Raw genomic sequence first — 25858 nt, 5'->3', positions numbered from 1 at the left:
AGGACACCAAGGCTTTGGAGAGGAGTGGAGCGGTGCTGGACTTGGTATCATCTTTGCGCTCGGGGTGCACAGCTTCTTGCCCCTCTGTCAATGCTGCCATGAATGGAGGGGTGCAGCTTCAACTAAGACAGCGAGCCATGGCCAAGGGGGCAAGCGCTGTACAGTGACTGCTACTGTTGCAGACCACAATTCTGGCTCAAAAGGGAGCAGGTGACTTACACGAAAACTGGATTATTTGCGTGCAGTCTCCCCGCAGCGCCCGGTCATCATGCGGTGCCTGTGATCATGCGGCCGCGCGACCACGATGCTGCCTGTGCTGACTGACCCTGTCTGTGACTGTCTCAGCAGGTGAGGTCGCTGTGCCGACGCGTCCCGCCGTGGCCGGGTTTTAATATAAATTATTGCCCCATCTGCAGTGCACAGGCAGCAGCGGACTCTCTCTGACAGTCTAAGGTAGTAAGAATTACTGAATGAATGAATAGCATTTTTATACCACGCCAACTTAGCCCCAAGGGGCATCAAGGCGCAGAACAAACAAACATAGAAGTCCAAACTACCAGAATAACTGAACCAAGAAACCGCTAGGAGCACAACCCCTAATATGCCTGAAAAAAAAGCCAGGTCTTCAGGTGTTTCCTGAAGACCACCAAGGAAGATTGACTAGTGAGCTCCAAAGGGAGGGAGTTCCAAAGTTTAGGAGCCAAGATGGAAAAGGCTCTGCCTCCCCATCTTGCCTACGCAAACCTGGGAACCACAAGCATGTTCTTCGATGATGACCGGAGGGTTCTACTGGGGGTGTACACACACAGAAGAGACCTAATACCTTCTGATCCTGAGCCGTGAATAGCACCATGGGCCAGACAGAGAAGTTTAAAAGAAATCCTAGACGGAATCGGAAGCCAGTGGAGGTCCCTTCGGGCCATTGTTACAGAAGCTCACCTAAGGAGGATTAAGACCATCCTGTCCGCGGCATTCTGTACCATTTGGAGACGGTAGATGGAGGCTTTGCTAATGCCACCATAAAGGGCATTGCAATAGTCTGGCCTCGATAATACTAAGGCAACTGTTGCTTGTTTCCGAGCTACCGGGGACAGGTAGGGGGCAATTTTCCTAAGGATTCTAATAATGCCACAACAGGTTGGCACCGTCCTGTTTACCTGCGAGTCAAAAGATAAGGCAGGGTCAATTAGGACACCAAGGTTCCTGGCAGTAAAAGTAGGGCGATGGCATTCTCCCAGGGACGGTGGCGACCAGTCCTTTGACCAAAGATCTTGGCTCCCTCCAAAGACCATAATTTCGGTCTTTTCGCCGTTTAGCTTTAAAAAATTATGCACCATCCATTGGGAGACTGCTTCCATCCAGGCTCTAAACTTGGGGGCAATCTCACTAGCCGGCTGAGTGATCGATACCAAGATCTGAGTGTCATCGGCATACGATAGCACATCTAGACCAAAGGATCTTATCACCTTGGCAAGTGGGGTAACATAGATGTTAAATAATAAAGGACTCAATGAAGAGCCCTGAGGAACCCCACATTGCACTTCTTCAGAATCGGAGAGGAAGTTGCCCATTTTAACTCTCTGCTCCCTATGATGGAGGAAGGAGGAGAGTAAACTAAGGGCACAACCCCCTTCTCCGATATCCTTGAGCCTGGAGATCAGTATTGACGGGGACAAGGTGTCAAACGCTGCTGTGAGATCTAATAACACTAGCAGCGAGGAGTGTCCCCTGTCAACCTCAGATCGGATTTTATTAATCACGACCGTGAGAGCAGACTCAGTGCTGTGAGCTGATCGAAACCCATTCTGGGAGATGTCTAACAAGTTGGAACTTTCAATGAAAGCAGACAAGTTACGATTTATGTGGGACTCCAGGATCTTGGGTTGGGCCGGAAGTAGGGAGATAGGGCGATAATTGTTCAGTATTCCTGGATCCAAGGAGGGTTTTTTAAGCAAAGGTCTAACAACTGCAGTCTTCCAGGGGGAGGGAAAGGTCCCCTCTCGAATCGCCAAGTTCATAACCTCTAATAGAGGGGGAAGAACAGACCCACTGCAGGTCTTCAAAGTTCTTAAAGGGCATGGGTCAAGGGGCGAGCAAGACTTAGTAGTATCGAGAAGGAGATTAAGATCTTCCAAGGACAAGAGGGGGAAGCGTATGAGCTGCGGTTTAGGCAGGGCATCGACGTTCTCAGCAATATAGGGGGTTGAAAGGAAGATCCTACTGCCTTGGCATTAAGCTCTTGATTGCTGATTCAAAAAAGCGCTATAAATATCAGCAATCTTAGAGTGAAAGAAACTCGCTATGTTGTTACAAAGTTCCTGAGTTTTGATGGTAGGGTCGACTGATCTAGGTGTCGAAAGAGAGTCGATTATGTTGAAAAGATCTCTAGGGGATTTAAGAGAAGTTGTAAGGTTAGTGAAGTGGCACCTTTTTTCCTCAATAATCACCTTCTTATAATCTCTGAGCAGGGATTTATGAAGGGCTTTCCCCCGTAGATCAGGATGGGCAGTCCAGGACCTCTCTTGTTGCCTGCATTTCTGACGCATTGATCTTAAACAGTCAGAGAACCAGGGTTGAGAAGGGCTCTTGCGGGCTGAGTAGTAACGTTTTGCTGGAGCCAGAGAGTCTATGGCACTGGCTAGGTGTAATAAATAGATGTCCATAAATCCAGTATAAGTAATAATTTAGGTTTATTGTAGAATAAAATCAGGTCAGGTAGATAAATAGAATAAGATTGTATAATGATAGGAAAGACCCCACCAGGAGCAGATGGACTTCAGCTCAGCCTCCAGATGTAACTGTTCCAGCTTTCAAGCCAATACAATTGGAACACAGATGACATCATAGAGACATGCAGAGATATAAATGAGAAACACTAAGGAAGGACAAAGAAGAAATGAAAGCAGGATGTAACACATCTCCCCCCTTGACAAAATAAAATAAGATAAGAAAACAAAAGAGAATAAAACATTGATAATAGAACATATAGCATATACACAGGAAGAATTATGGTAAAGTAAAAGAAAGAGATAGAACAACAAAAAGCGAAAGTACAATAGAAAATACTGTAACCCTCATGGTACAGAATCCATATCACAGAGCAAAAACACAGCTCTTAAAACACACAACAATATGAACACCTCTAAACTTAGAGCGCTTAAAAGTGGTTCAAAACTAGATAAAAGATAGCGAACACAAGAAATTCTACAAAAGAGCAACCAGCGGCTCTTTAAACATCAAAGATAGCAAACACTTGCTATTCTACAAATGAGCAACCTGCGGCTCTTCACATTGAAAATAAATGAAACTCCTCTAAAGCGGTACACATCCTAGTATATAGCAACTTTCCCTCTCACAGATCCTGAATACCTGAACACCTCTAACAAAGTTAGAGCACATTGTGGTTCAGCAAAAAAACTAGAACTCTTCAAAATAATGAAATTTCATGAACATGGCTCATCCTAAGATGCAAGCCGTAAACACATAAAAATACAATGAAAAATGGCAACTCTTCAAAATTATGCAATCTCATGAACATGGCTCATCCTAAGATGCAAGCCGTAAACACATAAAAATACAATGAAAAATGGAGCACCTCAATATATGAGCACATAATTTGGCCCCCTTCAAAAATACACATGTACACATCCCATGCACATGTCAAACATGCAATCCACAACGGATTTAAATAAAACACTTGAGCACCTCAAACACGTTGAGCATAAAAAATGGCTCACTCCATCGAATAACTAACACACCAGAAATCTGAATAGAAATTACAGAGCACCTCAACATACGTTGAGCAGAAACATGGCTCTAACATTAAGGACGATACTATCTGACTGTAGTATAACTAAACACCTTGCAAAATTAAAACAATACTATCTCACTGTAGTATAACTAAACACCTCAACCATCATGGAACATGTGTGTTCTATTAGTTCCAGAACACACATACAAAGTACACACATGCAAAGTACATACATGCAAAGTACACACATGCAAGCAAATCATATGAGAAGCAATACATGGCAATAAAATGATGCGCAGTCCTCCCCAAAAATACATATATGAACACCTCCCTCTGAAACATGAGAAAAGTAGTCAGATGCAAACGCAGCGATGTCTTTCTGCAAACAACAACACTTGAAAAATGTACATCAGCTGTGTACATCAGCGAAGTAATATCTTGTAAAAGAATTGCAGACGTTTGAAACAATGAACCAAACTTCCTGAATGGTGAGAAACGATCCTTAGTGTTCCAAAATAAATGTTCCAGAATAATGTTTACACAGATCGTTGTGCCATATCTTCTTACAAAATCTACTTTTTCAATGTGCAGTTCTCTCTTCACAATGTACAAAAACAGTACCTTTTCCTTCAAATTCGTATTTAAATTCAAGTTGCTGTCAGGATATCATTTAACGCGTTGATGCTTCACAACGCGATGTGCAACAAATATGGCCGCCAATGACGTCATACGTTGTGTTGCGTACGCTGTGCTGCGCACGCAACTTTGATGACATCAGCTGCTGCCATGGACGGAGAGAAGACGGAGAGCATAGCGTTGTCAAGGTGATGACCACGCTCAGAAATCGTTGCGAGCGCTCGAGCGATTGCTCCCGTAAGTCGTTGTTATTATTATTTAAAAATCGCCAAAAGAATTGAACAGCAGGAAATGTGCAAAAATCAACACTGGGCCTTAAAACAATACACGGTTTTGAAACATTTGAACATCCCTTTTCGAAGCCACAGCAGACACGGCACACAGTGCTCTGCTCACAGATGCCAGCGTCGAAAGTACAGCAGACACCGCACTCTGTGCTCCGCACATAAAATCCAGCATTTATCTTTGAGAGCCCAAAGCAAAACTTTATGTCCATTCTCACGCTGTTTAACTTCTTTAAACATCTTATACGAATGAATGTTGCACCTCCATTCTCCACAGCAGATGGCAAAGGCGTGTCTCTCCCAAACATGGCACACATCTTTCCTTTTAAAAGTTCTTGACAATTCAGTCCAAATCAGTTTAAATCTTAAAAGTTTTCTTCAAATCATGCAGTTGTAATTCCTTCAGATTTAAGCCAAATCACGCAGCAAAAATTCTAACACCCAAGGGAAACAGGCTGTCCAGATCACACAGGACACTGGTGGGGTTAATCAGGGTGCTCTCATAAAATACCTTTTCCTCCTCTTGGCTTGAAAAAATTCTTCAGTTGCAGTAGTTCCAATAGTCTTTAAGTTCCTTAGTTCCTTATTCTTTAAGTTCCTTAGTTGCAGATCTCCATTACTCCATTAGACCAGTCTTTTTCCACGCAAAGGTTCTGTACCTCGTCGCCAAAATTGTAATAAATAGATGTCCATAAATCCAGTATAAGTAATAATTTAGGTTTATTGTAGAATAAAATCAGGTCAGGTAGATAAATAGAATAAGATTGTATAATGATAGGAAAGACCCCACCAGGAGCAGATGGACTTCAGCTCAGCCTCCAGATGTAACTGTTCCAGCTTTCAAGCCAATACAATTGGAACACAGATGACATCATAGAGACATGCAGAGATATAAATGAGAAACACTAAGGAAGGACAAAGAAGAAATGAAAGCAGGATGTAACACAAGGGCATTTGAGAGGTCAGAGGCAGCCCCATTGGGATCACCCAGGGGAGGGCAACTGAGGGCATTCAGGAAAGGTGACAGAGTGTCATCATTAATTGCTTTGTAATTCCTTCTGTTTGCCCATACGCTACTCTTGGGATTATTAAATGGAGTGGGATTTGTTGTATTCCTATTTGATGTCATTTTTAGAACTAACTATGTCTTCTAGAATCCTGGGTGTGAGGCATTCATTCTACTGTGAGTTGCTCTGGTGTTAACTGCTCTATGCCACCTGTGGATGTTAAGTTGTCATTCCTGGAAATAAAGCTGTTTCTATCCCACCCTCGTCGCCAGCTAGTGGTCTACTAACCACAAGGTATTGGAATCTTTACTTTATTTTATTTTTTTTTATTTTTCAGTTTCTGTCAATTTTTGCTTACGAAATTCTACAAACATGTCCAATATCTCTGCTCCACCTCACTTCTTACAAACTGCTGGTGATCCCAATATTGAATGGGATTTATGGCACCCTATGTTCCTAGCCTATGTTGATGTTCTAGAAAAAGATGGGTGTTCTGCTAAACGCAAATTAGCCCTTCTCAGACACTGCCTTGGTGGAGCTGGCATTAAAGAGTTTGATAATCTCCCTTCAATTGATGATGCAGGAGACATGGATGTGTTCGAGAAGGCTTGTGCTCAAATGAAAATTCGCTTTGGAAGAAAAATAAATACTGTTATGGAACGCTTCAAATTTTACTCCCGCGTTCAAAAACAGGATGAATCCATTGAGGATTATGTCTCTGCTTTACGTTCCTTAGCTTGTTCATGTGCCTTTGAAACAATCTCCTACGAACAAGTGCTCAGAGATCAGATAATGATGCGCACTAAAAGCAAGAAAATTCAGGAGAGACTTTGGTTAGGCACAGAATCTTCGTTGAGCTCTGTCATCAATATCGCTAAAGGCATTGAGCAATCCGAATTGTTTGTTTCGGAAATCAGAGGCCAAGTCTCCAAACCTCAAGTTCCTGAAACTGAAGTTTCTTTAGTGAAGAGCCAAAACACGTCTTCTAATTTTAATAGGTTACCTCCTAGAAAGGACAATGAAAAGAAAGTTCCTGAAAATAAGAATGTTGTTGAAAACAAATTTTCCTACAGGAGAAATGTTTATTGTTATAGATGTGGTAGCTCTAATCATTTAGGAAATTATAGAGGGTGTCCAGCTTGGGATAGAGTTTGTGTTAAATGTAAAAGGAAAGGACATTTTGCCAATGTTTGTCGTTCTTCTCAAAGGGTCAATTACATTTCACAGGAAGAGGAGGAAGTTTTACAAAGCTTCAATTGTATTCGATCTGTGGATGATTGTGAACAGAAAGAGTTTCCCTCTTACACCATTTTGGTGGATAACCAGCCCATTCTCCTAATGATGGATTCATGTTCATGGTATTCCATCATTGGTTTGAATCTTTTTAAAAATCTCTGGGGTGACAGAGAACTTCTTACCTCTGACATTTCTCCAGGTGGTTACACTGGAAAAAAAATAAACATGGAGGGTTTCTTTTGGGCTGATATTCAGGTTGCCGATAGATTCGCCAAAGGGAAAGTGTATGTTGCCACCAAAGGTGTCGCTATTTTAAGTTGGCCACATCAACGTTTACTTGGCATTAAACTTGATCCCAATGCCAATCCCCCTGTTTATTTAGGCGAACCTTATGTGCTGAGTATCTGTGATGTGGAAGACAATTCTCTATTTGTAGAGTACACTAAGAAAATGTTCCCTGATGTTTTCAAGGACTCTTTAGGTAAATTTGTTGATTTTCAACACAAGATTATCCTGAATGATAATGCCATTCCAGTCAAACACAGGGTCAGGAATGTTCCATTGGCCTATCGTGAGAAGCTAAAGGACATTTTGAGTGATCTTGTTTCTAAACAAATCATTGAGCCCATAGAATCCTCTCCTTGGGTTTCTCCCATTGTTTTATCGCTCAAAAGTTCTGGGGAACTCCGTCTGTGTGTGGATCTCCGCAGTTTAAACAAGGAGATTTGGGTAGATAAACATCCTCTCCCTAACATCCATGAACTAATTTCTTCTCTCACAGGTGCTACGGTCTTTTCAACCATTGATTTGGCTAGCGCCTATCATCAGGTTGAGCTGCACGAAGATTCCAAAAGGCTTACAGCTTTTGTGACTCCTGAAGGCATGTTCCAGTATTTGCGAATGCCTTTTGGACTTGCTAGCGCTGCTTCTGTGTTCCAACGCCTGATGAAAGAGGTTCTTCTTGACTGCAAAGGAGCCATCGCGTTCCAAGATGACATCTTGATCTTTGGGACAGATGTCAACGAACATGATCAGAATTTACATTGTGTTGTCTAATGTGCAAAAAAAGGGCCTTACTTTAAAGTTTAACAAATGCAAATTTAGGCAACCCAAAGTTGAATATTTAGGACATGAGATCTCGAAAGATGGCATAAAACCTAAACTTAATCATGTAAAAAGTATTACAGATGCTCCCATTCCTTCCTCAAAGGAACAACTGTTGTCTTTCTTAGGACTCACCGAATTTTATGGGAAATTTGTAAAAGATTACTCTACTATTGTACACCCTTTGCGGTCTTTACTTAAAAAGCAGGCTAAATTTGTTTGGGGTACAGAGCAGCAAACCTCTTTTGATTCCTTAAAAAGCAAAATTGTCAATGCTCCCTTTCTTAAACCTTTCTCTGTCCACAAAAACTGCATTGTTTGTGTAGATGCCAGTAATGTAGGGCTTGGTGCCGTACTTATGCAAAAGGACCGTTTTGGCGAATATGTTGTGTCTTATGCTTCTCGGACTTTACGGGACGCCGAGTTTAATTACTCTACTATAGAGAAGGAACTTCTTGCTTGCACTTGGGCTACTCAGCATTTTCGACAATTTCTTTGGGGCACGAAATTTATTTTGAGGACCGACCATAAGCCTCTTGTTAACATGTTGTCTGCTGGTGGTGGTCGAACTCTCACTGCTCGCCTGGCTCGTCTTGCTGCTAAGTTGCAAGAGTACCGGTGTGAAGTTGTCTATGTCCCCGGACGATTAAATGTACATGCTGACTGTATGTCACGTCTTCCTGTTGGTGATACTTCTAACACTTCTCCTCCTGATGAATGTGATGTCGCTTTCTCTCTTAGTGATGTTAACCTAATTTGTGGTAAGGATGTAGGAAATTCCATTACTGAAAGTGTTTGGTCTGATGCTATGAGTCACGATGAAGTTCTTGCTAAGGTCAAAACCTTCTTAAGCACTGGTTGGCCTGAAGAGAGGAAGTTGTGTGGTGATTTAGCCTCTTTCTTCAAAGTTAAAGACGAATTGTCAGTAATTGATGATATGGTTTACAGAGATGACAAAATTGTCCCTCCCCTCAATGTCCGTGAATCCATTTGCATGTTAGCTCATGAAGGTCACATGGGGATGTCCACGACTAAAAGGAGAATCCGAGAGTACTATTGGTGGCCTAGTATGGACGCAATGGTTGACAGGTGGGTAAGGAACTGTTCTCCTTGTTCTTTGAGCGACAAATCTGTCAAACCTATTTCTTCTGGGTTTTCCCCTATTGAATTTGTGTGTGGACCTTGGAGGAAGTTAGGAATTGACATCATCGGTCCTTTCAATTACCAGTCAGGAAAAGATATGTTTGCCGTGGTACTCGTAGATTATTTCTCCAAGTGGCCCGAGCTAAAAATTGTTGAAAAAGTCAATTCTGAAGTTGTTGTTGAATTTTTAAATGAAGTTTTTTGTAGAGAGGGTTTACCAGAAGAAATTGTCTCCGACAATGGACCTCAATTTATAAGCGACGTTTTTTCTGCTTTTCTAGGAACGTGCGGAATTCTCCACAAAAGGGTTTCGAATTATTCTCCACAATCCAATGGCCAGGTGGAACGTTTTAACAGAGTGATTAAGGAGTCCTGCCAGTTGGCTCTACGGAGTGGATTGAAGTGGAAAAAAGCCCTGCAGGCCACTTTGTTCACCTATCGTATGTCCCCCAACTCTGTTACTGGTTTGTCCCCCTTTGAAATGTTGCGTTGCAGGAAACCTGGTACCAAGATCTTTCCTTGGTGGCTGAAGACGAAAGATTCGGGGTATTTAGAGCTGGACATGAATAGAATTAGAGACCGCATTGGTAAATACCAAGACAAAATGGTTAAGAATTCTTCCCCGAAATTTGTTTCGCCCAAAATTTCTGTTGGTGATTTGGTCAGGGTGAAATTTGGAGGTATCATTCCTAAAGGCATATCTAGGTGGTCTTCGCCTGTCAAAGTCACAGAAGTCTTTAGCAAAGCTGTTAGAGTTGAGGGTGGTAAGATCTGGAACTTCAGGCGTATTTCAGCTTGCAGATCAAGTGTCATAGATGAGAAGCATGTCCATTTAGATCCTGTTGCCTCCGATTCTGGTTTTCATGGGTCTCATGAAGCTTTTGACCATCTGCATTCTCCTCAAGTACCTCTGCCTCGAATTTGTCCTAACAATATTCCTTTTCAGGTTGTTCCGTCTAATGCTCATCATGTTGTTTCTCAAAATACTGTGCCTCATGATGTTGTTTCTCAAAATGTTGTTTCTCAGGCGTGCTCTTCCTTGCCTGTCAGTTTACGCAGTAGTTCTCGTGTAAGACATGTTCCTGTAAAGCTTAAGGATTATGTTTGCTCTTAATGTTGGTTTTTTTTCCTTTTCTTTTTTCTTTTCTTTTCCTTTTCTTTGGGTCTATCGTTTTTTTTTTTTTCGGTGGGAGGTGTGTTGTATTCCTATTTGATGTCATTTTTAGAACTAACTATGTCTTCTAGAATCCTGGGTGTGAGGCATTCATTCTGCTGTGAGTTGCTCTGGTGTTAACTGCTCTATGCCACCTGTGGATGTTAAGTTGTCATTCCTGGAAATAAAGCTGTTTCTATCCAACCCACGTTTGGACCTCTTCACTACAGGATTGACTTTAACCCCTTCCACACTCATGACGAGCTGGGCTCGTCATGGTGTAGCCTCCTCATACACTGATGACGAGCCCAGCTCGTCATAAAACAATGAAAATAGCGAATTCCCAGCACAGGAGGGGAATTGCCTTAGCAGCCATGGAGTTAAAGTGGAAGGGGACTGCCAGATGATCGGACCAAGAAAGAGGAATGGGAGTGCCAGTCAGAAGTCTAGCATCATTTGAAAAGATGCCATCCAACGTATGGCCGGCCAGATGTGTAGGGCCATTGACCAGTTGACCTAATCCGCAAGCAGCTAAGCCATCTACAAGTGCTAGCGAATCCTTGGTTTCTGTGGCCTCTAAATGAAAATTGAAATCGCCCAGAATGCTAAATTGAGGCTTATCAACATAGGGCTCTATAAGTTTAAGAATGTCATGAGCAAAGGTCGTTCTGGGGCCTGGAGGTCTGTAACAAAGAATACCAGAAAAAGAAGCAGAGGGGAGAAAATTAATAGGAAAATACAGGGCCTCGAACTTATCTGAGGGCAAGGAAAGAGGCTTGGTACAGCAAGTGAAAGTATCTCTAAACAAAATTCCCAGCCCACCCCCCTTGCGTCCAGTCCTATCCATTCTGGACAAAGTATAGCCCTCAGGGACTGCCTCCACAAAATCTGGGCCAGAGGTTTCAGAACCCCAAGTTTCGGTGATAAAAACCAAGGGGGGCCTTTTTTGAGAGACAAAGTCATTGAATGCAACATTATTACGGGCCAAAGACCTAGCATTTAGGAGCAAGCCAGCCTCACTTAGAAAGTTAGGGACAGACGACTGACTTCCAGGTTTGGCAGGTTTTTTGTGATAATGATATCGAGGGCGTATAGATCTTAAAACCCCTTTGCAGCATTGGATATTAACAAGATTGTCAGGGAATGAGGTAAAGTGACATGATTTGAACAAGGGTCTGAGTGCGAGAAGTGTAGAATGGGAGTACAACTCACAATTTTCTTGGAGTGTAAAGCGAGGCCCAGCCCACCTGGCCCCGGGCGCGTCCTCAGCGCGGACGGGCGCAGACGGGCTTAACTTAGGCGCAACTTCGGCGCACGTTCGCTGGGCGCGTCCGCTGGGCGCAGAGAAAGTCATCTCGCTTAAGTATGGCCGATCGCGAGCCTGGCGCCCCACATGACCAGCTTCGACCAATGAGATCGGGGACCAACTGTTCGCCGACGCGCCCTCCACACAAACGGGAACACCCATGGTGGACCGGGGCACAAGGCAAATGAGGTAGCAGATGAATAAACAAGAGGGCTAAGTGAGGTAAACGTGCAGAAAACGCTATGTTTAAAATGCGGCGAAAATTTTCTAAAATCAGATTTTAAAAGTAACAGAATAGCATGAGCACAAATAGCATAAGAAACGCTATCCCAAGAGCATATTGGTCATGCACTGGGAGTAGGGACCATCAGAGTAATTCCAATCACCCCGCTTAAGTATAGCCGATCGCGTGCCTGGCGCCCCACCTGGCCAGGTTCGACCAATGAGATCGGGGACCAACTGTTCGCCGGCGCGCCCTCCACACAAACGGGAACACCCGTGGTGGACCGGGGCACAAGGCAAATGAGGTAGCAGATGAATAAACAAGGGGGCTAAGTGAGGTAAATGTGCAGAAAACGCTATGTTTAAAATGCGCGAAAATTTTATAAAATCATATTTTAAAAGTAACAGAATAGCATGAGCACAAATAGCATAAGAAACGCTATCCCAAGAGTATATTAGTCATGCACTGGGAGTAGGGGCCGCCGCGCGGACTGACAGGACACAGCAAACTCCTCCAGCCGAGTCCTCCGCTTCTGGTCATCGACCTCTCCTGTTCTAGGAGGACGTGAGGTCACAGATCCCATTCACAGTGTAACTGACAGCCGTGCGCCGCAGCCTGCGCGGCAGCGGCGGGATTTTCAGGCAGCAGGGCAGATATTGTTACATTGTAGCAAGCACTGAGTCTGAGAGGCGCCGCGCAGCCAGAGCAAATCTTTAACTGTTGAGCTGCTGCTGCCGGCATTGACTGAAGTTGTCTGCTGTGGCCCGGGGTGCACATATGGGTGTCAGAGGCATCGGCGAGCGCTAGCACCAAAGGAGGCAGACATGCGGTCAGTGGCAAAATGTGTGACAATGCATTTCAGTGCGGTTATGCGGGAACACCACCCTAAAATGCTTTAGCGTCACGCCTGATGCGTGTTACTTGGCAGGCCTGCAGTTCGATTGTCGTGCGAGGCGATCACCGCCTTCAGCAGAATAGTGGTACACAGCCTCCATCACCAGGTAGGCCGCGCCGTGAGATCGTGTTCTCCGGCATAGATTGGGGTATGTTTCTGTTGTGTATGCCAGGCGCCGTTCAATCCGCCTGCGTTGTGCTCCGTTTTAGCAAAGGATTGTGAAAGATTCCTGCAGGATTGTATCGACTGTTTCGGGAGCTCGCCTATAGTGCGGCCATCTTGAGGCCAGGCCCCCGATTTCATTGTGTTATTAGTACTGAGTTCTGAGTTCCAAACCCACTTCACCTCCCAGAGGGGGCCTGGGACTGCTCTGCCACTGCTACATTGAAAGTAAAGTGCTGAAGGGGAATACATGATTTTTTGATCTAATTTCAGGGCAGTAATATTACGGGAACCCCTGGACCCTGGTGGTAAAAGACCTCAATTGATACAGTTGAGACCCTATTACTTCTCAATTCCATTGGGCTCCCAACTAGTCCTCACAGTTGACATTTCTGGTCTTTTACTCTGTGTGTAATGTTATGGGAGTGTTGGGATGCTCTATTGGTCGAGGGGTGTCTGTCACTAGAACCCGAGGGGAAGGTTACCCGGAGGTACATTCAGGATATGACATCTGCCCACTCAATAAAAAGCCTGCCTGGCTCCGAGGTTGGTCAGTTACACTCTAGCCCAAGTATCCTGGGTGTTGTTAATGCTGCCGCTGCACGCTAGGCCACGAGGCCCTGCCCACACTACAATGTTTAATCCAATCAAACAACTCTTTTGAAAATAACAATAGGGAGACATACAAATATGCACATGCATTAAAGAACAGAAACAACAAAAAATGCACAAGGAAATTAATGGGCTAAGCACTGCATATCAAATGCACAAATACAACATACCCTTTACCTTTAATAGCCCTTTCCACTCTCACTTCAAGCCACATACAGCGAAAATAAATTGCTACACAGCAAAAATAAATTGATATGTAGCAAAAATACTGTGTTAAGTAAAAGTAGGCAGCAATGCTGTCAGGTTCACTGAAGCCTCGTTGGTCTAACACCATACACCTTCAAATCAAAGGAATGCGATAAATCACATCAAATATTCTGCACGTCCAATACGCAACACAGAAACATGTTCTTACCCCGCTGAAGTTGGCGTTGGTGTTCAATTCATTTAATGAATTTTTTATAGCATTGCATGTTGGGGCGGCTTGCGCCTGTGAGCACGCGGGATCAGCGAGCGTGTTGCTCAGGTTGGCTTTTGTATCTGTTAAATTAGCCTGGAGCCGTTCTGTCCTCTCCTTCAACACCTCCACCGAGACGCTGACGTTCTCTAGAGCTTCCTTGGTTTCTCGGATTGCTGTTGGGACAATACTTTTTATCATGGACTGTTTAACCCAAATATGCTTTCAACTATTTCTAACCCACTTATTTACCCCCACAACGCTTTAGAGAAATACTGTAATTGTATGTAAAGTTCAACTTTGCACAACCTTAATCAAGCTACATTGTTGCAGGAACCATTAATAATGAACTTATGGGACAGAATAGGATTAATCTATTACTGTAGATTTACCGTCATAATCCATGTTTTAATAGGCAAACATTGTTTTTAGGCACTAGCATAGAATATATTGTAAGTGCTAACAGCTCAGACCATTTATTTAAGCACTTGTGCTTATAAGGAGGAAGGAACTGGGTGCATCGGGTGATGCACCAGGATTTCAGCTCTATTTGAAAAACAGGGCTCACTTATTGTAAGAAACCCTTCCCAGGTATCTGATTGGAACATGTGTGGGTCATTTGCATTATTGAATCTTGCTCCTGTCAAGAACTCTCCATAAGTTAAAATAAATTCAAATTACCTCAATGCCAATCACAAACCCCCATAAGCATCACCTCAAAAGGTGCAAGGAAAAATGGAAACACCTATCTTTCTAATCGTTATGAGAGGCCGACTCCCTGCATGGCACCTGTGTGGCTGCTACCTGTTGCTGCACTTCTTTATGGGATCTATGGTTCGCATCAAGTTTACTGTGGTTCAAAGTGTGTCCCCTACAAACAATGGTAATCCTACCCAAGACTCTGCTCCCCGATGGTCAGAGAAGGAATTAATTCTGCTGGGAAAGGCAGGCTGGCAAGGGTAAATGGCAACGCTTCTCTGGCTTGGGGGTTTGGGGATGCTGTTGGCAGTGGGGGACAGTCATCGGGCAGCCCTTCCGCTTTCGTAGGTGGATCACATCATTAAAGTAGGTGCAAATGTACAGATTCTTGGGGCAAATGACAAGGAGATCAAATCAGGAATTAGACCTGGACCTGGAGAGTGGTGTTACTTCTGCTTAGTGTGTGGCATGTGTTGCTAATGTTTAAGACTGATCACAGCAGTCACGGTGAAAGGGCTTGCGCTGGAAAACAACCCTTTGATGCTCCTTGGTGGCCTATCTGGTTTAAACTCTTTCTTTTTTATCTTGGAGTTTAGTAGGGCAACAAGAACACAGGCACCTTCAGCATACATGTAATTCTGAAATGGTGCCCAGCTCTTCACATTACATACAGCGATAATGAAGAATACAGCAGACCCAAACCTGAGGTAGAAATGACTGTGCTTCAGTTCTTGGTTACCTCAGAGACTAACTGAGTTGATCCAATGAAACTCTGCCTCCTGACCAACCCTGACTACAAAAGAAACTGAAATGTGTGCCTGGCAACTATTCTACTAATAGCCTTGAATTGCACAAAGTAGTCAACTGCAGCAAGGGACAGACCCTCTTTTCATGGAGTGGCACAGGTCTCTGAAGCATTATTTTTTTTCACTACAGCAAACCCCTATTTACAGAATACATTCCTGTGCCTATCAGTAAATTTTGCATACTTCCTCAGCACTGCTTCAGGCCTGTATGGTGGAATGATCCATCAGGCCAACCAGAATGAAAGCAGCCAGATAACCTACTGCCCATCAGGGATTTTTACAGTAAAGATCACATGCTGCATTATGGGGCTGTCCACAATTTGCTTTATCAGCAACATTCTGGAGTACAAAGGGACCATGCAGGAGACATGCAGGAAATCTGTAAAACAAATATTTACATTATTCTTAGTGATTACTTGTAAGAAAAAAAAAACAAATGCCAGGGAATGCACAGAAGGAAATCTTTAAGGCGGCTATTCTGCGATCAATGATGCCACTTCTCCAAGGAAGAGTCTATGTGAAGGATTTGATTTTGAAAAATATCTCACCCCCTCACTCATGGGCAAATCAAAGTGCCCTTTGCTCTGCACTCGGTTGAGTCCCTCTCACTTCTGAGCCCCCGGCAAGCGCACTCAGTTGGACCATAAAGTACGCCGTCTCTGGATGGCGTACGTGGTAGGTCAAGACGTCCCTCAACGATATGCGCCACCGTTTTCCGAGATCTATCTAGGTCTGGGAATCTGCAACGTACATCTTGAGCTTGCCTGAACATTTTAATGCATCATTTGCATTATCAATGTACACGCATTATGGTACTGTTCACCAACTTTGTAAGTGCAATCTCTGGTCTATCGCATCCCAATATGAACACAACATTTCAAGGGAAAAAAACTATGTGCTGGAAACCTGAGGCATTCCACTGCTTAGAATGTATGCTTAGTTATGTTTAATCCTATCAAAACACTCTTTTAAATGTCCATTCCGACCCCCACATTAAAAAGTAACAGTACAGAGACATTAAAATATGGCACATGCATTAATGAACAGAAACAACAACTAAAAATGCACGAGGGAAGTAATGGGCTAAGCACTGCACACCACACGCACAATTACAACACATCCTTTACCTTTGATAGCCCTTTCCACTTTGACTTCAAGCCACATACAGCAAAAAAGAATAATGGTGATCGAAGATGAGAAAATCGTCATGGTGATCATGCAAATGAAAATGTTAAAGTGCAAAGCATAAATATCAAATTTGGTAAACTTGATCTATTCCTAAAATCTTTAAAAAAGTTATTTGTTCCACACGTTTCCTGTAATGGTACAAATTATATAGACATAGTCATCCCAGTTATGTGGGGACAGTGTTTGTGGTGATCATATGTGACGGGTGCAGGGAGTTAGAGTGTCTCTTCCAGGGTACTAAAGCCTACAGGTTGATTATGAGGTCTGACATGTCTTAAGACATAGGCCTGCTGTAGGAGTCACGCACAGAGCAACAGGAATTCTGCCATAGAGATCTGCTCCGTAACTGACAGCAGGCACCGATACAAGCACCCTAAGATTGACATGGGGATTTCTTTCAGTAGTGTCTAACCAATGCTGCGTACTGATGGCCTCCTCTACTTTTATAACAATTACATTCTGGATTGTGGCCACACACTGAGATGAGCAAGCAGAGCAGACACATGCAACAACCATTGTTCTAGAAGCGATTATCAAAGTCTTCAAACTGCCATGTAATAAACATGGACCACTGAATGAACAATGACTGTCTTTCGAAGCAATCCTTCATACTTTCTTGCTGAAACATTAATCTCTGACAAATCAGTAACAGGTAAAACATTTTTATACAGTAACTGTGCACCTATAGAAATTCTGTCCTTGAAAGAAACAGATAATTTCCTAAGAATGTTATATCATGTAACTAGGATTTGTATGGCACATTTAATCACCCAGGTATCCCGGCACATGAGCAAGCAAGTAGACGTAGGACTAGGTTGTAGGGTGTCAACCCAAAAGAGTTGGTTTGTGGTTGGAGAGTCAGGTCTCCAGCTTCTTGAGGAATTTAAGAACTGAGGAGGAGTCCCTGTTGTGTTGAGGGAGATCCTTCAAGATTGTGGGTGAAATGTAAGAGAATGTGTGACCTCTCATTTGACTTTTGTAGATGTAGGGGAGGGGGGTGCGACAGAGTGAAGCTGAGCGCAGGTGTCTGATTGGTTGATGAAAGTGAAGGTGGTTGTTCAAGTATTCTGGTCTAATGTGGTGAAGTGCCTTGTATGTGTGCGAAAAGTGTGACTTTGTGCCTTTGTAGATGGGGAGCCAGTGGAGCTCTCTCAGGTGTGGTGAGATGTGGATGTGTTGTGGGAGGTTAAGGATGAGACTCTCTGTGGTGTTCTGGATGGTTTATAGTCAGTATATGAGGTGGTTGGAAATCCCTGCGTAGAATACTCCGCTTGTGATGAGGGCTAGTGTGACGTGCGTCTGGTGCTCAGGGGTATCTATTTGAAAATCTTGCAGAGAATGTGGAAGCAGGAGGAGCTGACCGTGTTGACCTAAGCTGTCACAGTGAGCTTTTCCTCCAGGATGCATTTCAGCTTTCTGACATGGGGTGGGTGGGGGTCCAAGTTCTGCTGGCCGCTAGGTGGAGTCCCTTAGGAAGTTCTTGCTCCTGAAGAACAGCACAGCACTTTCGTCTTGTCTGAGTTGAGTTTCAGGTAGCTAGATCCCATCCATTGTGGTACGTTGAATATGCAGTAGTTAGAGGAGTTGGTTCTGATGGTGTTGGCCTTGTCGGTCAGTCCACCGTTACCAAATGTGATTGAAATATAGTCAGTCAATGTAAATAATTGACTAGAAGTCCTGTATGGCTAAGTGTAGGGAAACCAAAGCAAACACAAGGCGATGATGGGAGGAGCGCTGAAACTTTTCAGACACTCACTCCCCAGTCACAGATCTGGATGGAATCCTTCATCGTTCTTTAGCTCAGTTCGCCACCTCAGTTCAGACCCAGCTATATGCAAATCAGTCTTGACCCTGTGCCTCATGGGAACAGTCCAGCCCAAACTGCCAAGTCAGATCTTCCTTGAACCGGAAACAAGCATCCTGGGACCGGTTTCAGGGTAACACCCCTCATCATCCAGAGCAGCTTGAATCCAGTGGCAAAGTGAGCAAGGGACCCACATCTGGCCACACCCTGCCCACTTAGGGCGAACAAAGCAAACACAAGGAGATGATGGACGGAGCACTAAAACTATTCAGACACTTACCCCCAGTCACAGATGGTAAAGTAAACATAATAGAGTGTCAATTCGGTAGATGTCACGCGCCCTGGTGACTGAAAGCTTGTCAGCATGCGCCAGCATGGAAAATACATGCACTGCTTTTGACCCACCTTGTACCATTTGAGGTTTCTAAGAGTGTCCAGGAGGCAACTGAGTGACTGCAGTTCAGTGCATTATGGAGTATCTGCCATTTAAAACAGCCACAATGGAACTTCCATTTATCTTTCCTTTTCCATGAGTCCAGTAGAAAAGCAATGAATGATCATCATTTTTTTACATTGTTATTCAAACCCAGACACATGTTCTAGCCCGTCCCATGATTTGAATGCCGTTTATAGCATTGATTTGATTTGATTTGATTTTTGGATTTATAAAGCGCTGCAAATGCCCGGAGGCGTCTTGGCGCTGAAGGACTCTGAAGGGCGTGGAAGAGAGGGGTGTGAAGAAGTAAATTAGAGGTTTGCTAGGAATAACCATGTTTTTATTGATTTTCTAAATGATTTGAGATTCAGGCTTTTTTTAATTGTTAGTGGAAGAAGATTTCATGATTTTGCAGATCTTAGCAAGAAGCTCCTTCCTCCCCAACGTGCTTGCTTGAACCTGGGGACTTGCAACAGTTTTAGTGGTGCAGATCTAAGGTTCCTGGACGGCACATAGTATTTTATGCGTGACGTCAGATAAGAAGGGCCCCTTTCTTGGAGCACCTTAAACGTGTTACACAATGACTCAAAGATTATTCCTTTCTTTACCGGCAACCAGTGCAGAACTCCTAGTTGCTGGGATATTGATTCATATTTGGGAATGTCTAAAATCAGTCTTGCTGCTGCGTTCTACAAACGTTGGAGCTTTTTCAGATGTGTCTGGATCCCGACGTAAAGGGCATTGCCATAATCTAGCCCCGAGATAGCGAGGGCAGTCACCAATGTTTTTAGACCCTCAGGGGGGATGAAGGAGCGGATCTTTCTAATCATATTTAGTATCGCCCAGAAACTGGTGGTAAGACAGTTGATCTGGCTGTCAAAGGACAGCCGACAGTCAAAGGTCACCCCCAACTTTTTTGCCTTTAGGACAGGTGTTGGGCACTCACCCAGCTCAATAGGCAACCATTTCAGGGACCATACCGGAGGATTAGCTCCCAACAGCAGTACTTCGGTCTTGCCACCGTTGACTTTTAAACAATTGGATTGCATCTAGATGTTGACATGGGACATACAGTTGTTAAAACGGTCAGCAATCTCCTCCTCATTGTTAGTTGTTGATATGACCACTTGCGTATCGTCTGCATAGGATATTACAGAAAACCCAAACTGTCTAATCAATCCGGCCAGAGGGGCCACATAGACAATAAAAAGCGTAGGGCTCAGGAACAATCCCTGTGGCACTCAGCATTGCAGATCAAAAGTTTGAAAGCTGGTTCCACCTAATTCGACTCGAAAGTATCTCTCCTTGAGATATGATGTCAATAGAGTCGTGGCAGATTCTTGAATGCCCAGCTCAGACAGTCTGGCAATTAAAATGTTATGATTGACGGTATCGAAGGCCGCCGATAGATCTAACAATATCAAGGCGGCCTTTCCTCTTTCATCCAATGATTTCCTGAGCTCCTCACTTGCAGTGATTAAGGCAGTTTCTGTTCCGTGGCCCTCTCTGAACCCGTATTGCGAGTGGTCTAGCAGATTATTTGAGGAGATAAAGGCAGTAAGCTGGATATTAAGCAGTTTCTCCTGAACCTTTGAACAGAAAGGAAATCTAGAGATTGGCAGATGATTGTTGGACTCATCTGGGTCCAGGTGAGGTTTTTTTAACAGGGGTAGCACAGATGCTATCTTCCATGCCTCAGGGAACTTTCCATGGAGTATCATCCCAGAGAACAGCTCACTTAGTTGTTCGCTGAGAATCTCAGGGAAAAAATTAAATATTTTTGGGGGGCGAGGATCTAAAGGAGACCCAGATTTTGTTTCCTTTATAGTTTGGATAATCTGTTCCCTTATAGGGGGGGGAGAAAGAGAAACTGGGTCTGGTCAAATAGGGATCACTCCTCATGGAAGGGAGTTTGTTAGGAGAGTTTGAGAACGTTTTATAAACTGTCTCCACCTTATCGACAAAGGCCTGCCCCAACACATTACAAAAATCTGGGTTGTTATCTGTTTTGGCTTTGGTCGGAAGTTTGACTAATTTTTTAACGGTGGCAAAAAGCTCTTTCCTAGAATTCTTTGCTGCCAAAATGTTGGTTGTATAATAGATACTTCCTCCATGATTCATTTTTTATAGGTAGCCAATGACTGGGCGTACTTCTTTTATAGATCCTTATTGTAGTTTAGCCTCCACCGTTTTCTGTTCTTCTGTTCCAGATGGCATTGTGTGATGGGGAAGCCATCCTTGCTTCGGGGACACTTAAGCTGTTTGCTAAATCGTAAATAATCCTATGCTGGTCCCCAAGAATAATGCTTCTTAGCCTGTCATCTATTCATTTCCAGTTTGGGCACAAGCACCTGGTATGTTCGCTATTTTAATGGAAGAAAGTAGTACAAAACAAACATGGCACGCTGTCTGTTGTTTTTATCTTCCTAGCTCCCAGATTAAATTTCATTAGCAGCTGCTGTATACTCTGAGGTTACCTTAACGGCCTTCCTGTGATCACTTTCATTAGCTTTCCGCGTAGTCTGGTACTATGTGGCTTCAGTTAGGAGCCCTGGTGATATTACTGGCGAAATGCCTCCCTGTGTACCACTTCGAGATCAAAATGATGGCCCTTATTCATCTTGATTAATGTTCAGAAAGCGAGAGAATTAAAGGTTTTTGGTGGCTTTCACATATCCTCCCATGTATCACAAACAACTCTCACCACAAGAAGCAATGGTCCAGGAACCATTAGTGCCAAAATGAATTAGATATGTATCCTATGGAGTGATAAAAGATATTAAGAGGAGACACCTCACCCACAAAAAGCATGTTTTGTTTGTTTTGTGTATAGCGTACAGCTACCCGCAGTGGGTTTCCCGGCGCTTGTACGAATACCGCAAGGGAACCCTTCCTGGCTTTCCCTGTGAAGTGTCCACTCCTGGGCACCCCCATAGTGCAGACCAGGCATCCCTCTCGTTGTGGGGGCCGTTGTGGAGACTAAGCAAGCTATTGCCCAGAGTTGCAGCGTGGGACCCATGATCAGAATAGGCACTGAGGCGAGAATATCCGGTCAGGGGAATTAATGAGCCCGAGACCCGCCGGGGCAGGAATCGAACCCTGGTCCCTGGCCAGAGCTCTGCATCGAGGTCTGCCTGCTCTAACCATTGAGCTACACTTCTCCACACAAGCATAATAAAATAGCCCTGCACATGGCACACTGGTAGATGTTGGTTAAGAATCAACCGGGTAGGCTGGGCTGGTGTTTCTACATTATACGTACCGCACCATTTGTGGCACATTAGCAACAACTGTAATCTAAATAACCAACCAAGGAAGGACTATACCAATTGTCAGCTTAGAACCTAATAAGCAGTACTGTAGAAAACATACTTTTTGTTGTTCTAGTATATTACAAGGAATTTATAATAGACTAATGGCAAGATAAGAAATGTACTTCTAATTTCAAACCAGCATAAAAAATGTCTTACTGCCATTACCTCCAAGAATAAGCCTCAAGGGCCTACAAGTGCCTGGATACCCTATCATGTGATTAGCTGAGCTTTATAAATCCTGATTGATTGATTGATTGAGAGTATGACTACAGGGAAGTGCCAGCTCCCTCTTAGCTGATGAGGTGTGATTAAAAACCCAATGGGGTGAGTTAGGTCACGTTAGTGAGTGCCCACTTCTGCACGCCATATACAGCAACAACGGATGCTGATGCGATACCACTATACATATATATGAGCTGAGTTTGGATTTAAGGTGTGCAGTGTACACAGTTCTAATGGTGCAGGATCTCACAAATTAGAAATGGAGTGAGCATAATTTGCAGTGATCACCAATTTAAATGGTGTTGAGTTTCTTCATATTGAGACCAACTTGTGTGAAACTATTTTTACACAAGTATTACACTAATTGGCACTAATGTTTCCTATCCTGCAGGTGTTCAACTTTATCAATTGGTCAGGTAGGTGGGCGACGCATGTTGCCTTGATGCGGTTCTGTGAGGCTCCTGCAGGCACTGTCGAAATCCTGCGGCATCCTGGAGCACTAAGTGGGCACGGACACAGGATATTAGGGGTAATCCTGCCTTGCCACCGAGCAGCAGTTTGGGACTCGGGAGGCGTTGTCAGTGTGGGTCCCAGGGTAAAAGGAGTCAGAGAGAGGCCTGGGCCGCCCTTGAACACCGGCCTCGAGTACAGAGGAGCGGGCAGGAGGTGGCCCCCGCCGGCAGCCTCAATCGGCGTCGGCACTTCAGCTGCCCACTATGGGGTGCCCTGTCAGCAGACGTGCCACAAAGAGCCTCACACTCCATTTGCCATCCCTGGGGGAAGCTACGATATCAGAGACCCATGTCTATGGGAGAAGGAGAGAAGGTGTGCAGCCAAGTGATGCAGCGCCTAAGGACCTGAGTGTGTCCAGGCCAGAGAGCGGAGGCAGACGACTGGCTGACCAACTGGATGGCTGCGGCAATTCTGATTGTCCCGAGGTTGAATTATGGAGGGGGAGACGCCCAGCTGCTGAGTGCTGCGTGACTTCGGCTTGTGCAGCTCAGAGAGATGGTGTAGACCCACCTGGATGATCGGAAAGCTTTTGAGGACGAGCCATAGGCGTCATTTGACAACAGAGCGCTGTGACTGGGGCTGGTGGGTGCCAAGGGGTTCACTGGCTTGGTGTATGCAGGTAGAAATCCAGACTGCTGTGAACATATGCACTTGGGGTGAGGACGATACTAATTTGGAGTCTTGTCCACTATTGTGAGTGTTACGGGAAGGACTTTCCAGTGGTTTGAACAACTGGGGGCACCAAGAACTTGAGCTTGGAGTCGGAGGCCTACCGGAGTGCCAATAATGCAGAAGGACAGACAGGCCAAACAGGCACAGGCCAACAAACCTGGTAACAACACACTCCCTATCCAGCCAGGGACAATAGAGGAGGTTGGGCCCCAACTAGCACAAGATGGAGCGGTGGCTTCCCCAACTTTGGCCTACTTGATGCCAGAGAATAAAGAGTACCGGTAGGTGACACTGCTTAAGATAGACACAGTGGCCATTGAGGCTAATCATTCTACGCACTGACTTGCACAACATGGAGGATAGGGTTGAGGACACTGAGGGAAAGGTCAAGGTGCTCCAGCAGGGGGTGGCCTCCTTGAAGCAAACAGTTGCTATGCTTAGGTCTCAATTGGCCAGAATGGAGGACTCAGAGGGCCACTCCCGGGAGCACAACTTGAGAGTCATGGAGTTCCTGGAATGGGCTGAGGGGCAGTCCACAGAACTGTTCTTGGAAGAATGGCTTAAAAACACCTTGCAACCAAACGGTCGATCCAAATTTTTTACTGTAGATTCCATTGGGTTCTGATGCCATCACAGAGACCAGGGGCCCCTCCGCAAGCTAAAATAACCCACCTTTTTAACTACCACGACTGGGACGTTATTTTTCAACATGTGAGGGTACATGGAGTGCCCAAATTCGAGAATCAGTGGATGATGGCTTTCCCGGATTATACTTGGAAGGTACAAAACCTCAGGAAGGATTACATGTCGGTCAAAACGAGACCACGGGACCTGAATCTCCGATACAGTCTGATGTTCCCAGCAAAATTACAAATCCAACACAATGGTAAGGTGGTGTTGTTCACATCTCTGGGGAAGGCAGAGGACTGGTTGGACTCCATCGTAGGTGCTGCGTCTGGCCAGTAATCACCTGCACACGGCCTGGAAAGGGGTCCCAGCTTGAATAATCAGCATAACTGCGTAGGAAGTCACTGAGCTCGGCTGCTGCGAGTGACACCCTGCAAGGGGGCATGATTGTAGTATGCCCAGATGGCATACTGGTGGACTCTGATTGCATTCCGCGCTCTTGTGAATCATATTTGCATAGGAGAGGGGAGTGGGACTCCCTGAGTAACAGTACGGTCGTGGGTTGAGGTCGATGGACTGGGGAGTAGATTGCAAAGAAGGAGGGTGGGCTGTGGCCTACGGATGTGGTTGTGGGGGCCCTATTCTTGCGTGAGGGAGGTGAATAGCCGGGGCAGAAAGCCCAGAGTGAGTCATTAAAAGCCTGAATGCTGCGGGCGAGGGGGTGATGGGTGTGACTGGCTAATGGGGTCCATGCATGTTGTGGGTGAGGATGACAAGTGGTTTATTTGCTTATTGGATGGGGCAAGTAGTAGTAGCAAGTCAGGGATGGGTCTGGGGTGCATGAACGATAAACCTGATACTGGAACCACACTCAAAACTTAGAAAGTGCTGTTGGTTAGCCCGGGAGAGCTGCGGGCCCCTGGAGGAGGTTTGAGAGCCAGTTGCCTTGCTACTCTTGTGTGACGGTAGGTACTCTACAGGTTGCACACAGAGAGGTTAAATCTATGGCCTTACAAGACAGGATGGTGGATGCTGTCTGATGGCCTGCCGGTTGCAGGCTCTGGTTGTTTGGGTTCACTGCCTTTGGGAGGGGAGGAGTTACAAGCTGGGGAGGTGCTGTTTTTGTTTAATCAGATATGGGGATTACAATTGCTCTACTATAGTATGTTTGGGGGTGCTCTAGGTAAAATTACACCATGGGTGGATAGACCAGATGATGAACAGGGGGTATGACACAGGATGGATCCCATTTAGAAATTCCTAACATGGAATGTGTGGGTCTTGGGCCAACTGACTAAGTGCCAGCAAGTGTACTCCTATTTATGGCAGTATAGAATATCGATAGCGCTTTTGCAGGGAAAATATGTCTTGGGGGACTGCATAGAGCAGCTGAGGTGGAGAGGGCAATTGTTTGCGACTTTGTATTCAGGGTATGAACGCAAGCACTGATATGGGTGGAACCGGAAGTGCCATTCCAAGCAAAGGAAGCGCAAGTGCACGGGGAAATAAGTTACATGGTTGTCTTTGGTACCCTGGATGCTTGTGAGATCTGAATTTTTAAATGTGTATACTCCCAATGTAGACAATGCTAGTTTTTCCAGCGCAGTG

At 44.7% G+C, this 25858-nt stretch overlaps 1 protein-coding gene across 11 annotated transcripts in view; it reads right to left on the bottom strand.

Moving 5' to 3' along the window:
* PROM1 (prominin 1) overlaps window positions 1-25858 on the bottom strand; it is a 630080-nt gene that overhangs the window by 248075 nt on the left and 356147 nt on the right. For 6 of the 11 annotated variants that reach the window (XM_086964065.1, XM_086964061.1, XM_086964063.1 and 3 more), the window contains one exon: window positions 13928-14145. In XM_086964065.1, coding sequence (XP_086820191.1) covers window positions 13928-14145 — 218 coding nt within the window. Of the gene's footprint in view, window positions 1-13927; window positions 14146-16601; window positions 16626-25858 lie in introns of all 11 variants that reach the window. The other 5 variants (XM_086964059.1, XM_086964066.1, XM_086964060.1 and 2 more) reach the window with 1 other exon arrangement.

Source organism: Lissotriton vulgaris, chromosome 3_2, assembly GCF_964263255.1.
Source record: "Lissotriton vulgaris chromosome 3_2, aLisVul1.2, whole genome shotgun sequence".
NCBI lineage: Eukaryota > Metazoa > Chordata > Amphibia > Caudata > Salamandridae > Lissotriton > Lissotriton vulgaris.
This window is presented reverse-complemented; position numbering and strand designations above follow the sequence as displayed.